This window comes from Eubalaena glacialis, chromosome 1 (genome assembly GCF_028564815.1).
Source record: "Eubalaena glacialis isolate mEubGla1 chromosome 1, mEubGla1.1.hap2.+ XY, whole genome shotgun sequence".
NCBI lineage: Eukaryota > Metazoa > Chordata > Mammalia > Artiodactyla > Balaenidae > Eubalaena > Eubalaena glacialis.
The window spans coordinates 81,207,945-81,226,398 of record NC_083716.1 but is presented as its reverse complement, the minus strand read 5'-3'; the positions used below and the strand labels follow the sequence as shown (position 1 = coordinate 81,226,398).

Genomic DNA, 18,454 nt, shown 5'->3' with positions numbered 1-18,454 from the left:
GTGTAGGAGAGCTCGGTGGGCCACCCTCAGGCTAAGGGCGGACACCCAGGGAAGGGGCCCCCTCCCCAGGCTGGGGTCACAGCCCACTGCACGTGGAGAAGTTGGCTAGGTTGTGCAGGCTAGCAGGAGGCGACCCTCCAGGCACAGGGGAATTGAGGCTGTCAGCGGGCGTACAGAGACGTCTGGTCTGGGAAGCTGTGGGAAGGTGATCGTGGGGTAAGGGCGTGGGCTGCGCTGGCACCGAGGGACGGTGTGCGTCTGGCATGTGACTGAGGTGGAGCCGAGAGGATGTCCCCACACCCTGTGCCGCAGAAGCAGGGGATGACAACCAGAAACTCTTGTCCACCTGTGGTGTCCTCCACCGCAAAGGAGGGTGCTCAGAGCATCCCATGCATGTCTGAGAACGTATGCCCCTGTGACCAGTGTGGGTAAGAGTGCCTGTGTGAGTGTGCACGCACGTCTGAGCTTGTGAAGAGTTAAATGAACGAGAGTGAGGTGGGGACTTGGGCTGGTTCTATTTGCATCCAAATACAAGTAAATGACACATCCCAGCCAGGTATGAAACATTGAAAGCTGCCTTTCCGGGGTACAAGAAGGCTGGTGACTGCATGCACCGAATGAGAGCGTCAGTGCCCGGGTCGCTCTACTTGTAAAGATGTTGAAGGAGGCCCTGCTCGGAGCAGAGCAGCACCTCACCCCCACTGAACCTCAGTTCCACATCTTCTCCCTGCAGGGGTGGGGCAGGGTGGGAGCAGATGGGGTCTTGGACCCATGCACCTCTGCCACCTCCTGCATGCCCGGGCATACACACACACACACACACGCACACGCCGTGAAGGTTCTTGGGGTCTCTCCAAACGCGAGCAGCGACTTGGGCCTTTGGCAGTTGTGTCATGAGCAGTGCGGGACCCGCCCCTCCTGTGTGAGCAGAAACCAGCTCCTCAGCCCTTGCTGCGGTGCCGGGGCAACCTGAGGAACCAGAACCTCGAGGTGATGCGGACCATGCCTGTCCAGGCAGAAACATGGAACTGTGTGGGGGGAGAATTCTGTCACCCAGTGACATTCAGGGATGGAAGGCATGGGTGGGACAGGCTTTGCAAGTCCTGCTGTGTTGACCTGCCCGAAGTTCCGGGGGAGGCTCTCACCAGAGGCAGGTCTGAGCTCACAGGCCAGGAAGCCCTTCCTGGCAAAACAATGCCGGCAGGGAGGAGTGGTCAGCTGGCAGGGCCCTGGGCTTCCCAGCGGGACCAGCATCTGCCCTGATCCTGACTTCCACCACCACTTTGTTAGCCATTGTACCAAACCCTGAGATGCAGAATCTCCAGCTGTTTGACCTTGGGAAAGCTGCTCACCTCCCAGCCTCAGTGTTCTTACCTGTGAAATGGGGCAGTGCAGGGATTTGCGCACGGTGATTGTGAATCCGAAGTGAGAGCTTTGTACAATATGTACCTGTGCAAAGGTGAGGCCTGTCTGCACCTGCTCCGGCTGGTCCTCCTCTCCCCAGCCTGCCCTCCTCTTGTTCACAGTTGAAGAAAGCGAGCTCCAGAGGAGGCCACCACTCTGCAGAGGCTGCACAGCCCCACGAAACTGGACACCTGCAACGGCCCGTCCCAGGCTCTTCTCATTCATCCACTGGGATTGGCCGCATCATTTGTGGGGCCCAGCATGGAATGAAGATGTGGGCCCCTTGTTTTAGAATTTTGAAGGATTTCAGGACAGTGACAGCAGAGCATTAAACCAAGCATGGGACCCTGTGGTATCCCCAGGCTACACCCCCTTGAGGCCAGCCCTGCACCCACGTCCTCATTCCCCACCTTGGAGCATGTGTTTTTCCATCTAAAAGTGTTTGTGACAAGGAGGAGCATTAAGGCAGCCGTGCCCTGAGCAGGGACCACCTGGGAGGCATTTTAAGTGCATTTAAGTCTGTTTCTGCTCGCAAGCATTGCCCAGCCCACAAATCCCTTTAGGCAGCAACCGACTGAGCCCCACACGGATCCCGTAGGGCCTGGCTCTGTGCGATGAGAGCGGGCAAGGCCCATTCTCTCCTGCACATGTGGTCTGTATGGTGGGGGCTGGACCAGCTTGGAGGTAGGGGCTCCCGGGAGCTCGGGCCCCTCCTACCTCCCGGACCCCACACCATTGAAAGTGCATGCACTCCAGGGGGCCCCGGAGGAGGAGCCCCGTTCTGGATCTGCTCCTGCCTACCTGGCAGATGGGGCAGGCATCTCCCCCCGCCACAGAAGACCCATCTGTAAGGTCCGCCCCCGGTGGCTCCAAGGGCAGCTGGTTCTTGCACAGCTGGTCGGGGCGGGGGCCGGGGTGTTTGCGTGTGTGTGTGTCCCCAGAGGATGAGCCGGCAGAAGCTGTGCTCCTCTCCTGACGTAGGCTCAGTCACACAGCACACTCTCGCTGGTACGCCGGGGGCCAGAACGCAGACCTCACCTCTCCACGGAGGGGTCTGGCAGACCACGGAGAGCTGGTGGCCTAGCGGGCTGGCAGACACAGGCTGCCCTTGGCGGTGTGCTGTCTTGTGGACCAACATCCACCCTGGGCTCCCCACCGGCGGAGTTGCCTGCAGCTCTGTGAGACGGGACCCGCTGGCAGCATCCCAGATCACTAGCGGTCGGTGCGCGCCTTTCTGCCAGGGTGAGGAGGACGCTGGTGGCCCTGGCTGAGCCCCCTTCCCACCCAGCGTGGTGTCACGAGCCTGGGCTGCCACCAGGCCACCACCCTGTCAACCACTGGGAATTACAGTCTCTCACCCTCTTTGTGGCTGGGAATGCAAGCTTCCCAAGAGAAGGTGAGCCCTCGGGGACCGCCTTCCACTGCAGGCTGGTGTTGCTGACTTGCGGTCACCACGCAGGGCTCAGTGGGGCAGTGGGCACGGTGGCTGCAGGGCCCGGCCCGCTGTGAAGTGGGGTTGAGCAGGCCGGAGAGGGCTGTGCTGCTGGAGAGACTGCCGTCCGAATCCCAGTTCTCTGGCTGGCTGTGTGTGTGCCCTTGAGCGTGCAGACAGCTTTCTTTTGTTCCCGCCTCAGTGTCTGTTTGCAAAGCAGTGGTCCCGTTGGCACCTCCGTCTGGGATTGCGAAGAAAATGGAGGGTCGGTGTGTGTGGCGGGGTGGGGGGGGGCTTGGCCTTGCGCTTTGTCGGTCCAGCCGGCTGCGCTCACTGCACGCCACACCGCTGCAAGGCGGCGGGGAGCTGCGGTGGGCCAGGTCCTCTGGAGAAGGCGGTGGTAGAGGGAAGGGAGACCCTCCCTTCTCCTGTCCACGGGGCAGTGAGCAGCAGCTTCCGGGCCCCTCCCCCTGCCCGTCCACGCCCCACCCCAGAGCTCCCACTAGACCCTCTGACTCGCAGCCTTCGTGGACTGTGGGTTGGAGGGAAGGGAAGCCTGGCTCTGTCGTGATTCAGGCCCTTGTCTTGGGGCAGCAGAGCTGTGCCTGGTTCTGTCCCCCTTCTGAGCCTGCCTTCCCAGACTCGGCCTTCCCGGGCAGGGTGCTGCCATAGGCTGGGGGCCCGTCTGATTTCTGTGAGGAGCACAGACCCGGGGTTACTCTGCCAGGCGGCGCGGTGGGGCTCCGGCACGCTCCTAGTGGGGGACGAGCCCCATCAGGGACCCCTCTGCGGCTGTCCCTCCCCTCCCGTTGGGTGACTCTCCTCTCCTGTTGGATGAGGAGACACCACAGGAAGTACTCCTGCCTTTGTCTCAAGAGCAGTGATGCAGATGTTAAAAAAAAAAAAATCAATATGTAAGTCATAAATTGGAAGAAGATATTTTCAAATGAAGACAAAAGAAAAAAAAGAGCAGTGATGGGCAGTGTGGTAGGATCCTCTTCGGGACCCCAAACTATGAGCTTCTCCTGGGAAGCTCGAGCCTGTGGAGTGAATCCTAGCTGTGTGGGAGGACCTGTCAGCTGTGGCCCATCACTGGGCCCAGCTTGCAAAAGGCCTGCTCCAAGCCGGTGCCATTGGCTGCCCTTTAACAGGAGCAGGGAAGAGTCCAGTCTTGTGGCCGTTTGGGGCTGACACAGTCCTCTGAGCTGCCTGCCTCTCTGTGGACATCAGCTACTAAATCCCAAAGAAGTCAGCCCTGAGTGCATCTGCGGGGCAGCCTGTGTCTTCTTGGGCCAGTAGGGAGGGTGTGGGGACAGGAGGGTGGCATTCAGCCACGTGTGGGCAGCTCCTGCCGGTGGTCTCTGCCAACGAGACCCCAGGGTGGGGAAAGCAGTGTCTCAGCTCTCCCTCCCCAGAGTTCCCCAGTGTGACTTCTTCCTGCGGCTCCTTGAGCGGCCTCCCCCTTGGATGGCAGGCAGTGTGATGCTCTGGGGTGGATCCTCCCCCAAGAGGCTGCAGGGCAGGAAGGCCACAGCACAGAGCCTATCTCAGGGCACAGGGCTGTCTCCTGGAGGTCCTAGCCTGCCCTTCCCTGTACTGTACCTGCAGAGGCCCAGTAACTCTGGGTCCCACTCCAGGGACAGCGCTCCTAGGGAGCAGATTTCTGAAGGTCTAGTAGGTCAGCACCAGGTGTGCAGCCCCCTTCCCTCCATCTCTGTCTTTAGTGTGGGGTGTGCAGGGCCAGGCCTTTGGCTCTAGCCAGAGCATCGCTCTCTTTACCCCCCTTCCTCTCCGCCTTTCACCTGATCCCCTTTCTCTTTCCGCTTCTTCCCTCTCTCTCCCTCTGTTTCTCTCCTGCTCTCTCCCTCTCCCCCTTGCTCTGTGGTCCAGGCCGGTCTGGCAGGGCAGCACCCACACTGGGCACTGGGCTGGCAGGACCGAATGCACACTTCCCTCCAAGTTGGCATTCCCAGCCTGGCTGCCTTTGAGGTCATCCTTGGGAAACCTTCCACAGTGCAAGCAGCCTTCTAGTTTTCTTACTGTTTTACCACTTTGGGATCCAAAAGGTCTCGCCTGTTCTCTTCACCTGACTTCACCTGGCACTTGATTGTTTCCCACACCCAAGGGAGTCCTCAAGGACCCAGGCGGACCCAGGGTTCCTCTGCTGGTGCGGAGTGGACCGGCCATTCACCCCCATGGCTGCAAGGGAAGCGGGATGTAGGTGGAAACAAACCGATTGGAAGGAGAAATCGGTTACACACAAGTACAGTGTTTCTCATGTTTGCTTTGTGCGTTGGTACTTTTTCGTGCTTTATAGAGTAGGTTTTAAGCATTTGCAGGTTTTTTAAGCATTGCTTGCCCATTTATCCACCTTTTAAAAAATTCTTAGGGGCTTCCCTGGTGGTGCAGTGGTTGAGAATCTGCCTGCCAGTGCAGGGGACACGGGTTCGAGCCCTGGTCTGGGAAGATCCCACATGCCGCGGAGCGACTCGGCCCGTGAGCCACAATTGCTGAGCCTGCGCGTCCGGAGCCTGTGCTCCGCAACAAGAGAGGCCGCGATAGTGAGAGGCCCGCGCACCGCGATGAAGAGTGGCCCCCACTTGCCGCAACTAGAGAAAGCCCTCGCACAGAAACGAAGACCCAACACAGCCATAAGTTAATTAATTAATTAATTAATTAAAAAAAAAATTCTTACTATTTTTTAAAACTTTTTGTGATGAAAAATGCTGAACATACACGAAGTCAGCAGAGTTAGTAGGATGAGGGCTCCCGTGGGCTCACCCAGCGCAGCCATGGTCAGCATCCACCTTCCTCCTGGCATTTACAGCTCTACCCACAGTCCCTTGGTGATCAATTTCGGCAAAATCTACATAGGTTGAAGTGCATAAATCTTGGCTGTACACTGTTAACCAATGGATGTGCCTGTGTGAGCCATGCCCGTATCGGGATACACAGCCTTTATGTTCCCCAGAACATGCCTCCTGCCCTTCCTGGTCTGTTGCCTCCCCCGCCACCAACAGGTAGCCAGTCTGATTTCTGTCACTTAAAATCAGTCTGGAACCGTGCCATGTGATTCTTTCATGCTGCTCCTTCTACGTGGCAGGATGTCTGTGAGATCCGTCCAGGCTGTCATGTGTATCAGTGGCCCTCATGGACCACCGTTTGCTTATCTGTTCACCCGCTGGAGCACATCTGGACTCTTTCTAGTTCTTGGCTCTGTGAATAACCCCAGCATTTGTGAATAAGTCATTTGATGGACATATGTTTTCATTTCTCTTGGATAAATGGAGTCGAATTTCTGGGTCATATGGTAGGAGTGTGATGACTTTAGCTAAAGATTTATTAGTGCTCTGTTCACTAATAAATTGACTCTGTTGGTGACTCCTGCCTGCCCTGCTTGTCTGGCAGCATCTTGTACCCTTGAAAACTCTGGCTCCAGGTGATTTGCTCAGAAGCCTGGGTGAGCTCCCAGCTGAGCGGTTCACCTGCTTATCAAACTTGGGTAATCGAGAACGATTTTGCAACGGTTTTAAGCTGCCTCACTTCCTCCTTTTTCTGTTTTAAAGCGGTGTACTTTCAGCTAGTGTTTTTTATTTAATATTTATCTACTTATTTAGTTAGTTAGTTAGTTGCGCTGGGTCTTAGTTGCAGCTTCCAGGCTCCTTATTTGTGGCTCGCAGTTCTCCTTAGTTGCGGCTCTCCGGCTCCTTAGTTGCAGCAGGCGGGCTCCTTAGTTGTGGGATGCGAACTCTTAGTTGCAGCATGCATGTGGGATCTAGTTCCCTGACCAGGGAGTGAACCCGGGCCCCCTGCTTTGGGAGCACAGAGTCTTAACCACTGCGCCACCAGGGAGGTCCCTCAGCTAGTGTTTAGCTATATAGGTAATTGTGTGTTGATGTACTTAGGACTACAGATGAGAAAGACCTACTAAGATCAGAATTTTAAATTAGTGAAGTTTTCTTTTTTGGTCCACAAAGAATCTATTATTAAAATGTAAAACGGGGGGATGGGATGAATTGGGAGATTGGGATTGACATATATACACTTTGCATACTATGTATAAAATAGATAACTAATGAGAACCTGTTCTATAGCTCAGGGAACTCTACTCAGTGCTCTGTGGTGACCTAAATGGGAAGAAAATTCAAAAAGGAGGGGATATATGTGTACATATAGCTGATTCACTTTGCTGTACAGCAGCAACTAACGCAACATTTTAAAGCAACTATACTCCAATTTTATTTATTTATTTTTGGCTGTGTTGGGTCTTCGTTTCTGTGCAAGGGCTTTCTCTAGTTGCGGCAAGCGGGGGCCACTCTTCATCGCGGTGCGCAGGCCTCTCACTATCGTGGCCTCTCTTGTTGCAGAGCACAGGCTCCAGACGCGCAGGCTCAGTAGTTGTGGCTCACGGGCCTAGTTGCTCCGCGGCATGTGGGATCTTCCCAGACCAGGGCTCGAACCCGTGTCCCCTGCATTCGCAGGCAGATTCTCAACCACTGCGCCACCAGGGAAGCCCTCCAATTTTGAAAAATGTGAAATAAAGCCACTGGGGAATACTGGTCTGCCTAGGAGGCCTGCTCTGGGCTCTGTCATCACCCCTCCCTCCCTCCCTCCCTCCCTCATGTGCTTCCCTGCTTCCTGCAGCCCCGCTGGGACTCTACTTCTCAAGGGATGCTTACTGGGAGAAGCTGTACGTGGACCAGCCGGCCGGCATGCCCCTGCTCTACGTCCACGCCCTGCAAGACGTCCCCGAGGAGGTGCCCAGCTTCCGCCTGGGCCAGCACCTCTATGGCGCCTACCGCACGAGGCTGCACGAGAACGACTGGGTCCGTATCCAGGAGGACACGGGGCTTCTCTACCTTAACCGGAGCCTGGACCACAGCTCCTGGGAGAAGCTCAGCATCCGCAGTAAGGGAGCAGCCCTGACCCCTACGTACCTCACTGCCCCCATCTCCCACCCTCGCCTTAGCCTCACACAGCACACATCACACCGAGGGTGGCTTCCCCTATGGCTCCTGCTGTGTGAGAGTGGAGAGAGTGAGTTGAGGCTGACCTGCCACTGTGCGCAGCCAGTGAGGGAGCCAGGGTGAGCCTGGGGACCACTGATGACCCTTAGGCCTTCTGAGGCTGTTTGGATTTTGGAGAACCCATGTGAAGGATTTGGGTGCTCTCTCCATGCAGGATCCAGATGCCTTTTCCAGTTGGGTTAACAAGGATTTGGGGTTGTGAGAGAGGAGTTAAGAGGAGAAAAATCCCAAGATCTTGCTTTAGCAAATGGTCTGCAACTTGCTGGAGAAGCAGCAGTTCCCATGGAAAGTGTGGCTCGCAGTTCTCCTTAGTTGCGGCTCACCGGCTCCTTAGTTGCAGCAGGCGGGCTCCTTAGTTGTGGGATGCGAACTCTTAGTTGCAGCATGCATGTGGGATCTAGTTCCCTGACCAGGGAGCGAACCTGGGCCCCCTGCTTTGGGAGCACAGAGTCATCACCACTGCGCCACCAGGGAAGTCAGCAGCAAGCTGCCCTTGACACCTGGCAGGGACTTGGGCCTGGTGCCAGAGACAGAAGTAGAGCAGGAGGAAGGCCTGGCCAACTCCTCAGAGCAGAGGTCCGAGCTGGAGTGTAGGCCACGTGGGACCCTGGGACTTGCAGGGAGCAGGGGTCGTGGAGCAGAGTTGTGCCTTGTGGCACCAAATGGTGATCACACACCCAGTAGCGCCCCCCCTCTGAGCCCCTCCACCGTTGACATGGCCTCCCTGGACCCTCACGCCAGCCCTGAGCCCCCGTGTGCGCTGAGAGACAGGCGGCATGCCTGGGAACACAGAGTGGGCGGCTCTGCCCGGCAGGGGCAGAATGACCGCACCCATCTGCCAAGTGAAGCCAGGGTCCCCAAGTAAAGATGCCCCCCGTCAGGGCACCCCAGGCGGCTCCTGGAGGAGGTAGCACCTGACATAGGTCTTGGTTCTGCACACACTTAGTTGCTGCCGTCTGCATCTCGAGCCCCCAGTGGGGAACTTGAAGAACCAGGGCCACTGGGGTGGAGGCCAGAGTGGAATTTGCTGAGGGTCTGAGTTTCATAGGAGGCCTGTTCTGTTCATGATTGGAGAGTGACCTCGAGTACCTGTCGGGTCCAGTCAGGAGAGAAATCAGTAATTTGAAAGGGAAAGTGTGTATAGAGAATTATTAACCACAGCAGGAGATTGGAGCAACGGAGGACAGGCTAGTAAGAAGCACAGAGAATGAATGAATATGAGAGGGGCAGCCACTTCCCCAGGGCTGAGATAGAGGGCCCGGGAGGAGCCCCCGACCCCAGATGAGATCCCGACCAGTTGGAGGGGGAGTTGCTGTGGTGCCTCCATGCTGGAACTTGCCAGAAATCCCCTCTCTAGGTGCTGGGGAAGTGTGTGTCTCCGAAGACAATGAAACTGCCTGGGGGGCGGGGGTGGGGACATGGATTCCCTGGCAGTCCAGTGGTTAGGGCTCTGCGCTTTCACTCCCAAGGGCCCAGGTTCAGTCCCTGGTCAGGGAACTAAGACCCTGCAAGCGGCGTAGCCAAAGGTAGAAAAATAGAATAGAATAGAATAGAATAAATGAAAGTGTTTTTAAAAATTAAAAAAAAAAAAAGAAACTGCCTTGGGGAAAGGGGCGGGGCAAGAGCCCTCCCTGGGGAAGCTCTCCACTTGGTGTTAGACCCGGGGCTCAGGGCACCTCCCTGAGGAAGGGTATTTGAGCTGAGACCTGAATAACAAGAGAGGTGGGCCGGTGAGGCACCCCCAGGAGGTGGTGGCTGGGCCAGAGAGCCCAGAGGAGCCCTGTGGACCCTGGTGAGGACTGGGCTTTGCCCCAGCCCCGAGCTCCTGCCCCCTCCCTGCTCCGTTCCCCGCCGCTGGGCAGCTGTGGCTGACCCCCCCCGGCGGGCCTGACTTCTTCTCTCTCTGTAGACGGTGGCTTCCCGCTGCTCACCGTCTACCTCCAGGTCTTCCTGTCGCCCGCGTCCCTTCGTGAGGGCGAGTGCCAGTGGCCGGGCTGTGCCCGAGTGTACTTCTCCATCATCAACGCCTCCTTCCCGGCTTGTGGTGCCCTCAAACCCCGGGAGCTCTGCTTCCCCGAAACGGGCCTGTCCTTCCGCATCCGGGAGAACAGGCCTCCCGGCACCTTCCACCAGTTCCGCCTGCTGCCTGTGCAGTTCCTCTGCCCCAACATCAGCGTGGCCTACAGGCTTCTGGGAGGTGAGTGCCCGCCGCGTGGAGCCTTCCTCGGTGCCTGCTGAGTGCCAGGCACGGCGCTGCGGTCCCACTACACAAGCCGTCGAGTTTACTCTGCACCACCCCATCATCCGTTCATTCAGAAGTCCACGAGTATCTCATGTACGCCTGCCATGGGCCAGGCACTGTTCTAGGGACCAAGGATGAGAGAGTGAACAAATCAGGCCAAAATCCCACCTGCCTGGAGCTTCCATCCCGTGGGAGATGGAGACCACACACGTGCTCAGGAAATCGGGTGGCCTCTGAAGGGACCAGGTGGGACGAAAAGCTGAGAGGGTGTGGAGTGGTGGAGACCACTGTCTCACATCAGATGGCTGGGAAAAGGGGACTCTGGAGCAAAGGTGAGAGGGTGCCAGGCAAGCAGGTCGAGCCCCTTCAAGAGCCCCAAGGTGGGAGCCCCATGTAGCTGGAGTGCAGTGAACTGCAGGGCAGGGCGGAGGCTGCTGAGGGCAGAGCAGTTCTAAGGGAGGGGGCAGGGCTTCCTGGCGAGGGACTGGGGAGCCATGGAAGGTGTTTGGGAGGGGGGGTCATTGACAGGACATACCTTACCTTTAAGAGCTTAGTCTGGCTGCTGTGTTAGAAATGACTTGGGGTGGGTGGTTTAGAGGGAAGCAGAGAAACAAATTAGGAGGCAGGAGAAATCCTTGAGTGAGAGGATGAGGTCTGGGGTGAGGGTGGAAACCTTTGGGCAACAAGAAGCAGGCAAGTTGTGGGCATGCTTGGAAGGAGGATCCTGCAGGATATCCTGGTGAGTTGGATGTGGGGTGTTGAAAGAAAGAAGGGACCAAGCCTGGTTCCAGGATTCTGCCTGAGCAGCCGCAAGGACAGTGGACCTTGCCACAAGATGGTCCTGCCACAAGATGGCCCTGGGGAGGCCAAGAGCACGTATGTGGGGAGGGGAAGGGAATTGGATCCCAGTGGAGATGAGAGAAGGCAGCTGAGGTGCCATTAAACCATTTAAAGGCGAGGAACTGGGACTCAAAAGGGACACTTAAAAGCTGGACTTACTAGTAAGTAGAACCTGGATTCACACCAGGTTGATGGCGTACACACGGTAATAACGTTGAAGAAAATCTCAGTAGCGTAAGGAAAGTAGTCACTCTCACTCTCCCAGCATCTTTTCATTTATCCTGCAGCAGGGATAGATGTCTTTGTGCAGAATTGCCGGCAAAGTGTATGATTTAGCGTGCTGCCTTTTTCGCTAAAAGAAAGGTTTTTTGTAACCGTAAACAATAGAGGGAAATGTTTGCGTGATAAGCATTTCCCACATGTATAATTCACATGTAATGTGTGGCTCTGATGTGATTTCCCACTGAGTGGAGTTGACAGCCCTCCCGTGGTTGGCTGTGGGGTGGTCAGTGTTGACCTTCAAGCCTTCAGCCTTTCCCCTTTTTTGGGTCATTTCTGGAGGATGAATTCCAGGACAGGCTTGGCTTGAAGAGTGTATTGTTGCTAGCGGTCCTCCCTCACCGGGTTGTGGGAAGACACATGAGTCACTGAACATACAGCAGTGTCTGGCAGGGAACAGACAATTTTGCCTTCATCATCTCCTCTTCTGTGAGGAAACTGAGGCACAGAGAGACAGAACCACCAGCCTTGGGCCACACAATCCCTGTCCTGTATATAGGACAGGGATTCAAACCAGGCAGTCAGAAATATTTGTGTGTTAATATAAAATCACACCAAATGTCCACCATGTTTGTTTCCAAGTGGTGGAATAGCTGTATTTCTCACATTCTCTAAAATAAGCACATACTGCTTCCATAATTTAAAAAAAAAAAAAAAATTCCTAAATTTTTTTTTTCAGAAACCAGCAAATGCTGGGAGCTGAATCTCTGGGCTGAGCTGCTGCCAGCCCTCCCCACAGCAGAGGCAAGGTGTGTGAAGGGGTGTGCCCAGCCCTCCTAGGTGATGAGGATGAGGGCCTGATGCAGGCCTCCTGGTCCCTCTGTTCCCCAACAGCACCAGTGCAGGCTGCAGCCACAGTGAAGCTCAGGGCACAGTCTTCGCTGCAAACTGTGCTTGGAGCGCCGTGCCCCACTGTGGAGCCGAGGAGGGGCCAGGGCCCGGGGCCAGCAGGCACCCCAGCTCCATCCACAGGGCCCCCTCCCGTGCCACCACTCCCGGTGGGCCCCTGAGGAAGGCAGCTCACCCTTTCCCCGGCCCGGGGGTCAGCCCGGGGTTCCTGGTCTGCTTGGTGCGCAGGTGAGGGTCTGCCCTTCCGCTGCGCTGTGGACAGCCTGGAGGTGAGCACGCGCCGGGCCCTTGACCGTGAGCAGCGGGAGAAGTATGAGCTGGTGGCTACGTGCGCGGTGCGCGTCGGCGCGCGTGAGGAGGAGGTGATGGTGCCCTTCCCCGTGACCGTGTACGACGAAGACGACTCTGCGCCCAGCTTCCTCGGGGGCGTCGACACCGCCAGCGCCGTCGTGGAGTTCAAGCGGAAGGAGGTGCCTGTCCGTTTGTCTGGTGCTTGTCTGGTGTCTCTCTGTTCGGTGTCTGGATTCCTCCATCCGCCATTTATTCCTCGGTCTGTTCAGCGGTTCGTCTAGCCATCCAGACGTGTGGCTGACCGTCCATCTAGCTATTCGTCTTTCATTTGTCCATCAGTCTGTCTGTCGGGGTTTTCTGTCGGTGTCCAGGACAGCTGAGGAGGAGAGAGGAGGCCAGCCCCACCGGCACCCAGCTGACCCCTGCCTTGGGAGGCCGGGGGCCCTGAGTGCCCAGTCTGTGTCTGACGCCGCGGGCGGGGGCCCCAGGGCTGACATCGGCAGGGATCTCCCCGCGCCCCGTCCCGGCGCCACCCTTTTCTGGTCCACGCATGTGGAGCGTGACTGCCACCTGCTGGGCCTCGGGCTGCCCTGCAGCCGGCAGGCCAGCAGGAGCAATGGAAGGGTGGGAGCATAGTATGTTGTCACTGCCTGCTTCTCTGGGCACCCCAAGAGCAGGTTTGGCGGATGAGCCGGTGAGAGGAAGGCACATGACACAGGGGAATGTCTCATGAGCCTGGCAGGACCCCCTGGTGGTGATACTGGGGAGCCTGGTTAGCAGTGAGAGCAGAGATGCCCTGTGACTTTGCTCAGAACCTTCCTCGTGACCCTCTCTAGCCTGGTGTACAGAAGAGACTTGGAGAAGAGCATTAAGATGCTCGGAGGAGAGCATTCTGGTAGATACCTGGGCTTGGATCCCAGGTCTGCCGTCTGTCACTCTATGACACTGAGCTAACTCCTCCGCCTTGTGGAGCCTGGTTTCCTCAGAGAAGAGTAGGAGTGCTTGCTCTGCTCTATGGGGGCCTAGATGAGGTCCTCAGCAGAGCACCAGGGCATGTGTTCTAATCCATCTTTACGGGGCGTCTGTAGATGCCTGTCACACCTGTTGCACGGGTGAGCTGCAGTGGCCCAGGAAGGGTGACTGGGGCAGGCTGACTAGGGGCCCCAGGGAACTTGAACCCAGGTCAGTCTGTCCCTAGAGCCAGCTCTGACTGCACACACCTGGTCCACTCGTGGGGCACGTGCCTTCCCATGGTCTCTGGCTTTAAGGGCCCTAACTGGCACCCCCTATTCTCTGCAGGGCACTGTTGTGGCCACACTACGTGTCTTCGATGCAGATGTGGTGCCAGCATCCGGGGAGCTCCTGAGACGGTACACAAGCACGCTGCTCTCCGGGGATGCCTGGGCCCTCCAGACCTTCCGAGTAGAGCACTCGCCCAACGAGACCTTGGCCCAGGCCAACGGCAGCTTTGTGCGGGCAACCGTGCATGACTACAGTAAGCGAGGCCAGGTGTGGCCTGGCTGGGCCCCCTGGGGAACCGGTGGCCCACTCTCCTTGGACGGGGCAGCACCCTGCACGCACAGACGCTTGTCCTGGCCCTCTGAGCACCAGGCAGCCGCCCCTTCCACTCCTCCTCCCAGCCTTTGTCTCTGCTGGGCTTGCCTGGGCCACCTTGGTGGGTGTTCACAGGCTGTCCTCTCCGTGAACTGTCCTGAGGCCGACCCTGGCAGGACACCACAACACCTCCCCGTGCTGACCACGCCAGGACTCACTGCAACACGTGTGTCATCACCGAGGCCTCCCTCTGGCCCCTGGCACCTGCTTTGCCACCTCCCAGGTGCCCGAGTGCCCGGGGGTTATTGCCCCCTCCCCCCACCAGCAACTCTCTACTCACAAGGGGTTGATGTATCCATACAATAGCAGCTCAGTGTCCTAGAGTCGGAGGGTTCTGCGATGATTGTCCTGTCTGGCTCCTGGAATGCGCCCACCCTCAGGGCTGAGCTCCAGGTGCCCGCAGTGCTCACCTGCAGGACGGGGCATACTCGTCCTCAAGCCTCCCTGCCTCCCTCCCCTGCCCTCCTGCCCGTGTTTTCTAGGATCACCTTTCAAATACCCCACTTGCACTTGGGTCCTTGTTTGGGGGTCTGCTTCTGGGGAACCCAGCATCACTGGTGCCTTTACCCCTTTCTGGCTGGCCTGATCCTATGTGTTTCTCCTCCTCCCCTCCCCCACCAGGCCTCTGAAGCCCTCTGTCCTGTGTGAGGGAAAACGTCATCCTTGCCCCTGCATACTCACTCTGGTGCCATGTGCACCAGAGCCCCCCCTCCCCCTTTCTGTCTCCACTAAACTAAAACCTTAGCCTTGGCACACGGCAAGTGCTCAGAGGGGTGGAAGCTCCCGGGTGCTGGAGGCCTGTGGAATCCAAGGGTCCACAGGAGGCTGCTGCTGTTGAGAGTTCTCAGGGGCCAGCACAGTCTTCCCAGGGCCTTGGTGGTGGCGGTTCTTTACCTTGTGTGGCCTGCCCCGCACTCACATCACACACACACACACACACACACACACACACACACACATATCCCCGGGGTTTCCTCCCAGCTGAGAAGGGTCTTCTGGGCTCCCAGCTCAGCACAGCGACTCACTTTTAAATAGTAGTTCTACCTTAATGCCTCCCGCCGGGTCTGTTATCTGTGTCCGTGTGGGTGGAGGTACCTGTTTCCACATGTGTGCGGGGAGCGCGTTGGGGAGGAGGCATGCAGCGGCGTGGGACAGTGGTCCCAACCCGCAGGGCCCCCGCCCAGCATCACCGTGTCCCGTCCACACAGACACACACCGCCCCCCCCGCCCCCCCCGCAGGGCTGGTTCTCAACCGGAGCCTCCCCATCTCGGAGAGCCGGGCCATGCAGCTGGCCGTGCTGGTCAACGACTCGGACTTCCAGGGCCCGGGGGAGGGCATCCTCCTCCTCCACTTCAACGTGTCCGTGCTGCCCGTCAGCCTGCGCCTGCCCAGCACCTACTCCTTTGCCGCGAGCAGGCGGGCCCGCCGCTTCGCCCAGGTGAGCCCCCAGCCTGCTGCCTGCCTGGGGTGGGGTTTGGAGGGGCAGGAGACCCCCAGGGTGGGGTGCTCCGTTGAGCAGATTTCAAGCAGGGCTGGGGGGTGGGTGACACCCCCTCCCTGAGCTAAGTAGTACACGGAGTGGCCCCAGGGAGCTGCAGGCACGGGGCCAGGAAGGCTGGGGCCATGGAAGAGTGGGACAGTCATGAGCAGGGCTTGTGGGCTTTGTGGGCCCCTCTTCTTTGCCGTCTTCTTTCTTGGCGTCTTTAAAACATTTTGTACTCATGAAAGAGCAGCGCCAGGTAAATCTATGTATGCAGACTTGGAAAGACGTTCCTGAATTAAGTGAAAAAGTGGTTTGCGTAAGTGTTGGTCTCAGGTGGCTCCCTATGTTCAAAACGAAGTCCTCATTGCTGGGAGTTTGCAAGTGTGCAAATGCAGGCAGCAATTAACGGTGGCGCCCTCTGCAGGGAAAGATAGGGAGCGCTTCTACTTTCCACTTTTCTGCAAGTATGTTTACTAGAGCTAATTTTGCATTTGTCGTTGGAAAATAACGATTAGAAATGGAAAAAATAGAAGTAATAAGTATTCGTCAAAAGAGATAAGGGATAGACAGGAGTGATCTCTTTTTCTCATATCAGCCAGTGTGTAACATTTTGGTGCAGTTCTTCCGAGAATGTTTCTCTTCAGCGCTTTTGAAAGTTCACTTGTGGTTACAGCAAGCATATGACTTAACGTACTGCGTTCTCCTAGTGGGGCAGCTGTGGCCACATCCTCTTTAGAATGTCCCGTTTAGGGCCGTCTCCTATTTTCCAGTGGTTTTGCCAGTTTCTGTGGTTGGTTCCCTTACCTCCTGGCAGCCACCCGGGGCCAGCAGACAAAGAACCCCACCCTTGGACACATCCAGGCTCCCCACCCTGCCACCCAACCTCAGGCCTTTCCTGGAGGCAGGGGTCAAGGGTGGTGGGAGGTGACAAAGCAGAGGGGCCTGAGGGGTGTCTGGGGGGCTGAGCGGGAGCAGGCATTGCTGGAGGTGGGTCACCTGTGCTCCAGTAGACTCAGGAGGGCACAGGGACCCGAGTCCCAGTCCGGCCTCAGACTCACTGTGGTCTCTCACCGGCTCCCCAGTTTTTATGATTGTAAATTGAGGATGATGGCCTTGGGCAATTCTGAGGGTCACTGGAGAGAGTGGAAGTGAGCCCGGTTTGTAGAGGGAAGTGCTTGGAGCCCAGGAGGTGGTTTTGTTGTGGCGTCAAGCGTGGGCTTGGAGGAGCCTGGCTCTGCCCTGGGCCTGAGTCGGGCTGAGCAAGGGCATGGTGTGTGGCTGCAGGCAGGGCCCTATCCCCCCTCCCCCACCAGGCCCCCAGCCCTCAGCCTTGACTAGTCAGAGCTTCTGATCTCAAGCCACCGCAACCCTTACGGTAACTCGAGTGGCTGAGGGGCTAAAAAGGAGAGTTCAACTGACCAGCTCCGGGCCCCAGTGACCACAGCTGCCAGCCTAGCATCCCTGGGAGAAGCATCCCTTCTCTCCCAGGGGTTCCAGCCCAAGTCCCAGGAAGGCCCCCTGGGTCCTGTGTGGGACAAACAACCATACTGTATGAATCGTGGCCCAGGTGACATGCTCTGACTAACCAGGCGAGTGACCTGGCTCGGGTGTGGACCACCCCAGCCATGTGCACTAAGGATGGGAACTGGTGATCCGCAGAGCAAAATTGGCCTGGCCAGAAGAGAGGGAGGTGTGTAGGAGGCATACAGGCTGCCTTTGTGCCTGAATGAGTGAGCAAGTGAGGGATGAGCTGGGCAAGCCAGCAGCACCTCCCTGGAGGGCCAGCCCCAAAACCAAACCCCAGTGCCCCGTGTTCTTTCATGTCCGGCTCTGAGGAGCAGGTATGGATGGTGGTCCCATGGTCTGGGCAGGGCAGGACCAGGCAGGCGGATGGTCTGCAGGTTCCGGGGGCGTGGAGGATGGGGAGATGGGGAGCTACGATCCTGGGCTGAGTAGGAAACTGTCCTGGGACTCAGGCTGCCAGGGAGCCCCTCCAGCCACCATCACAGGTGGTCCAGCCACCCAGCTAAGGATTCCCTGTATCCCATGCCTAGATTGGGAAAGTCTGTGTGGAAAACTGCCAGGAGTTCAGTGGCATCCACGTGCAGTACAAGCTGCAGCTCTCCAGCGCCAACTGCAGCGCCCTGGGGATGGTCACCTCGGCTGAGGACACCACAGGGACCCTGTTCGTGAACGACACGGAGGCCCTGCAGCGGCCCGAGTGTGCCCAACTCCAGTACACGGTAGTGGCCGTCGAACGGCCAACCCGCCGGCAAGCCCAGGCCCCACTGCTCGTCACACTGGAGGGGACATGTGAGTGCCAGGGCTGCGGGAAGGGTCGGGATGGACGGGGCGTGGTAGAGCCTCGGGCTTCTCCCACAGAAGGGGCCCGGTCCTGCTCCCCCTCACTAACTGGTGGCTTCCCTGAGCCTGAGCCTTCTTCCCTGTAAGATGAGAAAACGGTGCACGCTGCACAGCCAAGCTGGAAGGATGACAGGGGGAAAGTGTGAAACAGTTTAGCCCAGAGTGACAGCACTGTGGACGGTCACTGCTGCCCATCACCTCTGTCAACGCGTCCTACCTGGGCGCTTGCTTTAGGGCTGCCAGATACAATAGAGGACCCTGGTTAAACGTGAATTTCAGGTAAACAACAAGCAATTTTTTTTGTGTAAGTACGTCTCGTGCAACTTTTGCAGTGTCTCTTAGAAGACAAACTTCCAAGCGTGTCACCGTGATATTAGGGACGTATTTACACAAAGCAGGTGTTCACCGTTATCTGAAGGTCAGGTTTAACTGGGTGTCCTGTGTGTCACTGGCCGAGTCTGGCCGCCTCACACCCTCCCTCCATACTTATCTCAGCCCAGTAGCTGTCCCCGCTTTGTGATTGTGGTACCACCCCTTCCCCAGCAGCCCCCTCACTGCCCTGCACCCTGGTGCTTAGTTACTACTTCCCCTCTGGGCTCAACCCGTGGGGACAGCTCAGCCAGTGCTG

The 18,454-nt window shown here is 57.6% G+C and overlaps 1 protein-coding gene across 1 annotated transcript in view; it reads left to right on the top strand.

The window, feature by feature from the left end:
• Nucleotides 1–655: 655 nt before the first annotated feature.
• The window catches only part of RET (ret proto-oncogene), a 36,429-nt gene continuing 18,630 nt past the window's right edge, over nt 656–18,454 (top strand). Inside the window, exons 1-10 of the mRNA XM_061190358.1 lie at nt 656–745; nt 931–990; nt 2,161–2,301; nt 2,466–2,646; nt 7,481–7,744; nt 9,773–10,060; nt 12,302–12,543; nt 13,664–13,859; nt 15,218–15,417; nt 17,517–17,775. Of these exons, the coding sequence (XP_061046341.1) occupies nt 656–745; nt 931–990; nt 2,161–2,301; nt 2,466–2,646; nt 7,481–7,744; nt 9,773–10,060; nt 12,302–12,543; nt 13,664–13,859; nt 15,218–15,417; nt 17,517–17,775 (1,921 nt within the window). The remainder of the gene's footprint in view (nt 746–930; nt 991–2,160; nt 2,302–2,465; nt 2,647–7,480; nt 7,745–9,772; nt 10,061–12,301; nt 12,544–13,663; nt 13,860–15,217; nt 15,418–17,516; nt 17,776–18,454) is intronic.